The sequence below is a fragment of the Manis javanica genome, chromosome 8 (assembly GCF_040802235.1).
Source record: "Manis javanica isolate MJ-LG chromosome 8, MJ_LKY, whole genome shotgun sequence".
Lineage (NCBI taxonomy): Eukaryota > Metazoa > Chordata > Mammalia > Pholidota > Manidae > Manis > Manis javanica.
The window spans coordinates 85,254,013-85,264,859 of record NC_133163.1 but is presented as its reverse complement, the minus strand read 5'-3'; the positions used below and the strand labels follow the sequence as shown (position 1 = coordinate 85,264,859).

The window sequence follows — 10,847 nt, the reverse complement described above, 5'->3', positions numbered from 1 at the left end:
CCTCTGCTCCTGGCTCCCCCTCCTCCCTCCGGGGGCTGGCGGTCAGGTAAGGCCACCTGGGCGCCTGGAGAAGCCCCGAGAGGCGCTTCGATCTTTCCTCTCGAAGTCGCCCCACTCCCCGCTGGGTCCCCGGGACTCTCACCCCGCCCCCTGCGCGCGTCCCCTGCCCCTCGGGCCCCGCGCGCAGCGACAGCCGCCCGCCGCGCTCGGCTCCGCTCCGCCGACCTGGCGTGACGCAGGCGGAGACTACTTAAGGGCGGATTAGAGGCGGCGGCCGCGGATTCCCGAGCCCGGCAGGCAGCTCCGCGCGCTCCGCCCGGGCCTGGCAGGACGCAGCGCGGGAGCGCCCGGCGCCCGTTGAAGCGCCAGGCGCGGGGCCGCTGTCCGCACCTTCCCCGGCCCCAGCCCCGGGGCGAGCGGCGCCCGGAGACTCTCCCCCGCGGGCAGGAACTGGCGGACCGGCGCGCCGCCACCCCGGACGGCGCGGGAGGTTCGTGCCCGCTCCCCGGGCCGCGCCAGCTGCCCCATCAGTCGGGGCGCGCTTGGATTCCTTTCCTCACTTCCCTCTTTTAAGTACAATAAAAGGGAGAGGGGACTCGTGGATTTTTTTAAAAAATTGTTTACTTCTTTAATCGGGGCAATTGCTTCCAGCCGGGAGGTGCGGCCCGGGGAGGGGCCAGGAGCGGGAACGTGCCCCGTGCTGCCCAGTCTTTGTCTGCCGCCTCCGGATGCACAGCGATGGGGGAATGGACCATCTTGGAGAGGCTGCTGGAAGCCGCGGTGCAGCAGCACTCCACCATGATCGGGAGGTAAGGGCGCCGAGCCGGCCGGCCGCGGGCCCCGTCGGGCGGCCCCGGGCAGCCCCTCTCCCGTCCAGACCAAACCCCAACAGCCCCCAGCCCATCCTCTACCCCCTCGCCATCGTCCTCTGTCCGCGAGTCTGTGTTCCCAGCACCAAGGGATTACCGGATCCCAGCGATGCCCTCCTCCCCAGCTGCCCCCGGTCAGCCCTCCATCCCTTCCCTGTGGAGCACCGCCGGGGGTTCACTATTCTCCCATAAGGAAAGGACTTGTTGGCTCAGTCGCGCTTCCCCCACTCCCCTGTGTCGGAGCCAATCTCCATCCGGTTCCCTAAATAGAATCTACAAGGAAGGCAAGATTGTATTTGGACAGAGAAGGGCAAATGGGCAGCTGGATTCGCTCTTCCTAGCAGATGTATCTTTTCCCAACAAATACTTAGGAAGCTAAATTGGTTTGGCGGTTAAGATATACACAGCGTCAGAAACCACCCACCCAACTGATACTTCTGTGTCTTCATGTATATACGTGTATACACACACACATATAGATACAATATTTATGTATATATGGATATATATTTCATAGCTATCTGTTTATATAAAGCATCAAATTCAATATCCACACAAAATGAACTAAATATCTACTTGATGTAGTTATATACACCCTCTGTGTAGACTTTGAAACAGGTACTCTGTTCAGATATTCCATGTTCATTTGCCACATTCAGCGTGAAGGTGTGTTTTGTGCCTCTGTGCATTCCATATATACAGATGAAATCCGTTGTAAATGTTCAGTATCTAGATATATATATATATATACACCTGAGATCCCTGTAATATAAAGTGTTCCCAGTATACCTAGCAGAAAGGTAAGAGACAAAAAGGTTTCCTAGATTCCCAGCTCAGTACCAGGCAAGCGTGGACAGCTCCCCAGCCAAAATGCTGGAAAACACCCAGAGCAGGGCAGCAGGGCCAGGGGTTCCTAAATCAGTGACTCAGCGGGTAAGAATCTCTCTCCATTGCTCTTCCCCTGCTCAGGATCCTGTTGACTGTGGTGGTGATCTTCCGGATCCTCATTGTGGCCATTGTGGGGGAGACCGTGTATGACGATGAGCAGACCATGTTTGTGTGCAACACCCTGCAGCCTGGCTGTAACCAGGCCTGCTATGACCGCGCCTTCCCCATCTCCCACATTCGTTACTGGGTCTTCCAGATCATAATGGTGTGTACTCCCAGTCTCTGCTTCATCACTTACTCTGTGCACCAATCTGCCAAGCAGCGAGAACGCCGCTACTCTACTGTCTTCCTTGCACTGGACAGAGATGCCCCTGAGTCCATGGGCGTTCCTGGAGGAGCTGGGGGTGGGGGCAGTGGTGGTGGCAAACGAGAAGATAAGAAGCTGCAAAATGCCATTGTCAATGGGGTGCTGCAGAACACAGAGAACACCAGCAAGGAAACAGAGCCAGACTGTTTAGAGGTCAAGGAGCTGACTCCACATCCATCCGGGCTGCGCACTGCAGCACGATCCAAGCTCCGGAGGCAGGAAGGCATCTCCCGCTTCTACATTATCCAAGTGGTGTTCCGAAATGCCCTGGAGATTGGGTTTCTGGTGGGCCAATATTTTCTCTATGGCTTCAGTGTCCCGGGGCTGTATGAGTGTGACCGCTATCCCTGCATCAAGGAGGTGGAATGTTATGTGTCCCGGCCTACTGAGAAGACTGTCTTTTTAGTGTTCATGTTTGCTGTGAGTGGCATCTGCGTTGTGCTCAACCTGGCCGAACTCAACCACCTGGGATGGCGGAAGATCAAGCTGGCTGTGCGAGGGGCCCAAGCCAAGAGGAAGTCAGTCTATGAGATCCGCAACAAGGACCTGCCCAGGGTCAGTGTTCCCAATTTTGGCAGGACTCAGTCCAGTGACTCTGCCTATGTGTGAAAGGGCAGGTTTTGGAAAGGCCTGGTGGGTGACAGGTAGCCCCGAGGCCAATGACTACTTGGAGAGTGGCTCTGTCGGCCCCCATTCTTGTGACTCTCACCGTTGAGGTGTAGGGTAAGGCTGTATCAGTGGGAGAGGAGAGAAAGTAGAACCTTAGAACCTTGACCACATGACACACCATGGGTTCCACAAGGATAGTTGTGTAGAGTGATGAGATGGATGGGTTGGACTTTTGGGGGCCCTTTTCTTTTATGGCCCAATCTGATCCCGATAACAGTGGACTTGCACAGCTTCCAAGTAGGACTGAGCTTGTTGAGCTCTGTATCTTGGTGAATGGCATGAGTCAAATATTTCACTGGTACAAAATCTGTGACCTATTTCAACACATCCCTTCATCCTGGGCTGCAGGACAAACATCCTTGAGGCATCCTTCATGTACCTCCCCCATCAGCATGCCCCTCTCCTTCAACCCAGGATAGCATGCCAGCTTTTTTCTGAATCTGGCCTTACAGTAAACCTAATACGGTTTATCTGCAAGCTAGAGGGAATTACATGGGGTGATTTTTGGGGAATGGCCATGACAGCGGTTTGCATTAAAGCTCCATCTGACTAGCCCTTAGTCATTATGAAAACCTTAGGAATGTCTTGATATTTCCAGTTTTTTAACTCAAACTGCACTGGTGCTGTTTATTAGGGGCAGGGGATGGGTGGGAGGGAGGGAACTGCAATATGCAACTATAGCACTTCTGTGAGATGGTTGTGCACTGTTAGGCATGTGGTTATGAGCTTTGGGGTATTTCTGCCTTCCAGCTTGTGGACTTTGGATAGCATTTATTTTTTTTGTTGTTGTTAATATTAAGGGTGTTTACCCTAGACAAAGAATTTCAAACTGGTATATTTCATTCATTTTATTATATAGTTATGTTGTGCAACACAGCTGCACTTCATTTTGCCATGGTTTGGATTTACCTGTGTGCTCACACCAGAGACCTTAATCGGCCCACATTAATCCTGGTTTATAATTTTATCAGTTATTTTTGAAACAAACACAAAATCACTGGCTTAAGAAATCTGGAGCTAAACACTATTGGCTAACATGTGTTCATGGATGCTTATTTGAGACATATACCAAAGGTTCAAAACCTATTACTTTGGACTGTGAATATGTTTCCTTCTCTCTGCTCTTATTTATTTAAGTGCCATACTGTACCTTTCACATCCACTGTGTATTTAGTTAGAACATTGGCCAAGAGTAATATTTGGATAATGTGCTTTTATGAAACCCTCTGTTTCCTTTGCATTATCATTATGATTTTTGATTTAGATATGGACATGGTGTAACACACAACTGAGGATTTGTTTAAAATAAAGCTTTTGCCTTTTTTTGTAAAATGGGAAGAGTCTGCATTTTTTTGATGGAATTCTATTTATTTAAATATATAGGCAAAAATCCTTTGTTACTATTCAAAAAAACAGAACACTGGGAGCAGGAAGTGAGGGATAGATGAATAGTATTTGAAAGATGACTGATGAAGTCCAATCAGCCACAAACAGATGACAAGAGGCTGGTACTTTTTATGACCATTTAAAGGAGTGTGATGAGGTATTCAACTAATAGTAACTACTAACTTGTTTCCATTTTAGCCCAAGATATTTCTGCTTGTCTAAGAATATTTCTTGTAGTAAAATGTCAACACTATATTAGCCCATTCCAAGAGTGGAAATTTTTTTCCCTTTCCACCATAATTTCCTGCCATGGATCATCACATTTGGCAGATGTGCTATGTTCCCCAACATCTCTTTAAGGCCGGATGTTTAAAATGATGCTAACCCAATAGTCAGAATCCTCTGGACCGGTGCTGTCCAATACAACTTTGTGTAATGATAGAAATTTCCAGTATCTTTGCTTTTCAATATGGCAATGACTGGCCACATGTGGCTATTGAGCTCTCAAAATGTGTCTAGTACAACTGAAGAACTGAATTTCTAATTGTATTTAATTTTTATTAATTTAAATAGCCATATATGATTAGTTGCTACTGTATTATACAGCAGAATTCTAGACTTTTAATCCATCATTTCTTATTGGGTGCTTCCAAAGGAAACTGGTCCTTTGCATATATGTGGTAAGATACAGGATTACTTTTTAGCCACACATTTTACTATCATTTTTGGTGTTTTCTGTCTACATGTGGTCCCATTAGTTCAGTAGGCTAATGCTCTTACTTGGTTCTTTAATGCTATTCACTTTTGAAGTCGAATGAACCCTTGGTCTGAACATTGTGCAGCAAGGTGGAACTTCCTGGATAATTGTTTTTCACACACTATTGTTGCACCCTTTATGGCAGTGCAGATGACAACTTTAGAATGAAAATATGTTTATTTCAATCTATAGGTTTCTATCTTCAGTATAAATAAGCAGTTGAAAATGATTATCCTTGAGTACAGAAACAAATCGTCCTCTATTTTGTGTTTGATGAGCTAAAAATGTTTTAAGACACCTCCCAGATATGGAAGAACAGTTTTTGAGAGCTCTTAGCATATGCTTGGGTGTGAAAGAAGTAGGAATCTGTGTGGAAAACAAGGGCTGTTGTATTTATGCCATGATGTAAGATTTGAAGAACGGTAGTGTTTCCTGGTAGAAATGCATCCCCTAACAGTGGGGTTGATCTATTTCAGTTCTCTGATGTTTTTAAACACCTGCAAATGGCAAGATTATTTATTCACTTGTCAGTACTGGAGAAGGAAACACACTTTCCTCTGGGCATACAGAGTCATCCCTCAGAATGACTGACATGTGCCAGTCTGAGTCTTTTGCTTTCTATTTAATGAAGGAAATATACTGACGATTTGATGGTTCACATAGCTGTATGATGGATGTGACCTTAATCTCTACTTTGTGAGCAGACAGAACCAATATATTTTCTTAAATTTAAGAGCCTTTTGGTGAATTGCAGACCCTTTCGGCTTGAGTGTGCATGAGTGCAAGTGTGTGTGTGCGTGTGTGCATGTTGGTGGGTGCAGTGAGCACCAGTGGATGAACTGGGTTTAAAAGTTTGGAGACTAGCCTGGAGAGACTAGAATTACTAGCCAAGGGAAAGAAAAGCTGGAAGTACAAAATTTGTAGGTTTTAAGTCTCCAAATACTTAAAGGGTTAAAAAATGTGAGGGATAACAGCTGTATTTTCTGACCTCTGAGGGCAGAGGAAAAGGACTGGATTTGAAATTGAGAGTGTTGGGAAGTGAGGGAAATACCAAAAAGAAGAACATGGTTTCTCTTCCACTTTTGCTTTTGTTTCATTTTGTTTTGTTTTATAACAGTGTTTCTTCTGTAAGGAATACCTGTCCCATCACCTCCTCTCACCATCATGTTCCTTTTCATCCATTAAAAGTCACTTTGACTGTCCCACATGGGAACTTTCTAAATTCTCCTCCAGGCTGGCTTAGTGACCCTGCACTGAGCCTTCATATAAGTCACTAGTCATTTGTTGTGTGGAGATGAGACATTTCTAAATCTGTGTGTGGCTCCTTGAGAGTAGGAACTGTACCTTACCCATTGTAACCATATGTGACCTTCATTGTCACCCTCTCATTTACTACCAGAGAGATGGGGGCCTCAGTCTTCCACCAGGAAATGGTCTTATGGATTCGGAATGCATGACAGCTAAAAGCGTCCTGTGAAGTCAAGTCCTTTATTGCACAATTAGGGAAACCAAAAGATCTAAAATCAAAAGAGTGAGTTTCTTGGAAAATGGTCTAAGCATCCATCTGGGAGGACTGGAATATTTAGGAAACAATATTTAGGTTGGTTTTATTATCTTTATATTTATTAGTTTGGTATAGCTGCCATAATAAATGTCACAGACTGAATGGCTTGGACAACAGAAGTGTATTTTCTCATACTTCTGCAGGCGAAAGTCCAAGATCAACACATCAGCAGGTTTGGTCTCTCCTGAGGCCTCCCTCCTTGGCTTGCAGAGGGCCCCCTTCTTATGTCCTCATGTGGTCTTCCCTCGGTGTGCATGTGTGAATCCCTGATGTCTGTGTGTCCAAATCTCCTCTTCTTATAAGGACACTAGTCAGATTGGTTTATGGCCCACCCTAATGGCCTCATTTAAACTTAATCGTATCTTTAAAAGCCCTATCTCTAAATATAGTCACATTCTGACCTGGCAGGATGGATGCAATTCAGCCTATAACACTAAGTATTTTCGGACCTTTAGGTACGCTTAGGGGGCTATATCATTTATTGTACAAAATGAGACACCTTAGAGAATGAAAGGGGCAGGATAGCTAATTGAATGGAACACCAGAACATTGGGTGTGAATTGGATCTGTCCTGAGGAAACCAAGCTGTGTGGATACCTTACTTAAAACAATAAACGGCCATTAAGCTCCTGCTCCAGGGCCTGGAACCATGGAGATAATGACACCGAAGTGGCAGCTCTTGAGAAGGGCTGTCAAAGCTACATCTCAGACAAAAAGATGAAGATTTATGTTAATAGTAAAGGGAGAATAGTATTTAAAAAATACTAATGCCTTTGGACCACTTCAGATCTTCTAAATTAGAATCTTCAAGGCTGTAGCCTACATATCATGTTTTAGTTTCCATTTTTCATGATTCTAATGTGCAAGCAGGGTTGAGAACAACTGGCCAGAGATATTAGCATAAAGTGAGAATGAGCTTTTTGGAGGAGACATCTAGAAGGGGGGAAAAGGGAGGCGTGAGGTGCTTATAGCAAAGCTGCCCTTGCTTACTTGCAAGCAAAGTAAGTGATGAGGAGCTGTAGATGGAATAGTAACAATTCTCAGGGCTTCAGGAGTGGAAGCAGCAGCCATGGCAGAGAGAGGTGGGCTGCCCAAGGGTAGAACTTGGAGAGGACAGAGGAGGAGCAGCCCAGGATGGAAGTTGAAAAGAACTGGCTGTCAAGGTTGCAAAGTGGTGTCATACAGCTAAGGGAGGTGGGATCTCAGGGAAGAAGATCTGTTATTAGTATTGAATTATAGTATTCAATTTATAAAATAGCTAAATAAAACCTAGATAAAAGCCTCAAAAGCATCTCGGTTTGGTGAGTGGGATGTGAGAAAGTGAACACAGACTATCTTTTGTCTTAGATACTTCTAGACTTCCTGCAGGTTTGATGAAAGCAATTAAAATAAGATCCAACAATGGATAAATGATCATTCACATCCCAGCCAGGCATGGTGGGCCAACTTTGTGACTATCCAGAGGTTATGCTCATTTAGAAGATTGTTTGTAAACATCAGGGAGATTGTATACTGGATAAAATAGACCTGGTTGACCAAGACTAAATGAATAGTGGTGGTTATAATGTACTCAGTGGCTCTTGTCAGCTTTGGGTCTTGAGGGCTGTAGGCAAGGACAGCGCTTAAATATCGAGGCCTCTGAGGGACAGTGGTGCCAAATATCAATGCAGTATTTGCTGTTATGAATCAAGTCCACAGTTCACACAGGCCATTGTTCTAAGTCTCTGGCAGATCTGACAAATGGCATTATAAGGAATGGGCCACTTCTCTCTGACTCCAAAGACTAAGGATGCTCTAAAACATGTTTATTTAACTTATAAATAAAGGATATATCACCTGTAATTATGCTCCAGCTCCCCAATTCCCAACCCCTTCTTTGAAAGTCCCAATCTCCCAAAACATTAAGCAATAGAAAAGCATTCAGTTCAATTCATCATTTTCTTGAACACTGAAGGTGTGCAAAGACCTGGACTAAATGCTAAAGGGAATACAAAGACAGGCGTGGTGTACCCTGAACCCACACAGGGCCTCCGGCCTACCCAAGGGGAATAAGACAGCGTCTAGGCAGAATGTGAACTGTGCCACACTTAAGCCTCAATGTATCATGAGGTGTAAGGAGGGAGACATCACACCCAGTGGGCAGGTGAGTGTGTCGAGGCAGGAGAGTAGGTCATGACGGCTTCACCAGGGAGGTGGAAGTGAGATGGGGCCCCTTCAAGAAGAGAGAAGAATGGACATAAACATTCACCTGTGACCAAAAAGCCTGGGGCGTATGTGGAGAACCAGGGGCTTTTGTTCTGCTTGGTGTTCATAGAAAGAAGTAGTGGGAGGTGTGTTTGGAAAGTGAGCAGACTCCTTGTGTCAGGCAAAGGAAGCCATGCTGAGTGTGCAGACAGTGTGAAGACACACCTTTCAGCAAAGCTCCTTAGCGCTGTGGTTTTGAGCACTTCCAGGACCCCAGGCATCAACCACAGGCCTCTGTAGGTGGGGGCAAAGATTTCACCTCAGGGTCAGCTTTGATTTGGAAAACACATTTCAATCTCAACAGTGAGGGAGAGGTTGGAGCAAATATCCAGGGTGATGGTCGGGGATTTGGCAGCACGGCCCTATTTACATTAGTGGGAGTTAGTCTGCTAAATCCCAGACACTAAGCAGAATCCTCATGTTTATCCACCAGGATGACCTTTCTGCTGTAAATTGATACAATATTTCAGAATCACATAGACCAGATTGAGCTTTGTAGCATCTCCCTCTTCTAAAAGGGAAATCTTTCTGGGAATTGCTGCCATGTGCACTGAAATGTCTGTATTTGGGGACAACTCTGGCCAGTAAGAACATATGGGCACCTAAATATAGATTTGGTGAATTTTGATACCTCCAAGGCATTTGATCTGGATAACTTTATCTGTTGTACCTGTCCTGAGGTAGGAGTCAAGATTTTTGCAAATGATTGCTTTCTCCAAAGAACATCTTCCTTTATGCATAATTTTCTATTTCTCGCCTCCAAATTTTTATTTACCCAAAGACAATAAAAGAAAAAAAAAATCCCTGAAGCCTTTTTGGATGAAGTCTGAATAGTCTAAAGATTTCTATTCATAATCTAAATAATAGTAAGTATGTGTTAAACGTTTCCCTCCTTAACCCTTGCAACAACATTGGTAAGACACTGCTGAATGTGATTACAGTCATTTTTCAGGTGAGGAAATCAAAATGTGAAGGTGTTAAATCAACTTTCCTGGGTCATACAGCTAGTTCATGGTTGTATCTACAATCCAGCCCCTGTGGTGGGATGTTGAAGCAAGTTTTTAACACTTCATGTCACTACCTTCAAGACAGCTTTGCTAGATGAGGTTTCAGGTATCCTGGCCTATCAGTCTGCTGCTTTCCTCTCAGTACATCCTTCATCCTTTACTGGAATATTTCTCAGGGGGCCCCCCTCCCACTCCACAACCAGTCCTTTATTTGTGTGTCTCACATAGCATGAGATGGTGAAGTTTTTCCAGGCGTTGCAGCCTTATAGTCTTCTTTGTATCCCCAGCTCCTGGCACAGAGCAAGACCTCACAAATGTCTAATGATTGAAGAAGGAAATGAAAATATAGAATCACAGGACTTTGAGATAGACAGGAAAGTCACCCCATTCACTCCTTCATTTTGTAGATGTAACTTAGATTCAGAGTGTAAGCTTGAGTAAAGAGCTCTAGGTTAGATGGAAGTTGAGGCAGGGTGGGATTAGGAAAGTAGCTTCTGAAATTGTCAAGAAAGGATGGCCTGGGATGTACAAAGGTTATGAGCCATGGCTGGCAAAGTCAGAGGTCCTCTAATGGCTAATCCAGATCTCTCCAAGCGTGGGCCATGAGAATCATGAGTTGGCATTCTGTTGGAGAGAAGGAGATCTTTTCTTGGTTAAGCATGTGGTCCACTCAGTTCTGAGCCAGAATATGCCTGGGCTTAGTCCAGGTCAGAGGATTAACTGAAGGGCACAGACCTATGGTCTTGGCTCCAAGTTGTGTGTGGGTGTGGGTGTGTGTCAATCTCTGGGAACACCTTGGGTATCTCCATACTTCCCCACCCTCAGAAAGTATGTTCTTGACTGCTTCCTCCAGAACCCCTGGCCAGAATGGTGGGTCCCAGATGGAGCTCAGGCTCCCCTAGACCATAGACAACTCCTCCTTTCACTCCCAATGACCCTGATGCTCTGCAGGCTTTTCTCTCTCTCTCCCAGGACCCCACGGGTACCCTATGCTGTTTACTTTATGGTCAGTGTTTCCTAGCACTATTCAGAAGTTTCTCTCCTTCCCCCATTTTTTTTCTGTCATTATGCTCTGCCTCCTGGTGTTCAGCAAATT

At 45.6% G+C, this 10,847-nt stretch overlaps 1 protein-coding gene across 1 annotated transcript; it reads left to right on the top strand.

Annotated features, from left to right (window-relative positions):
- Positions 1-293: 293 nt before the first annotated feature.
- On the top strand, positions 294-3,431 carry GJD2 (gap junction protein delta 2). The gene is made up of 2 exons (XM_017652023.3): positions 294-809; positions 1,839-3,431. Exons 1-2 carry the CDS (start codon positions 739-741, stop codon positions 2,731-2,733), a joined length of 966 nt encoding a protein of 321 aa, XP_017507512.2. The 5' UTR covers positions 294-738; the 3' UTR covers positions 2,734-3,431.
- The last annotated feature ends 7,416 nt before the right edge of the window (positions 3,432-10,847 follow it).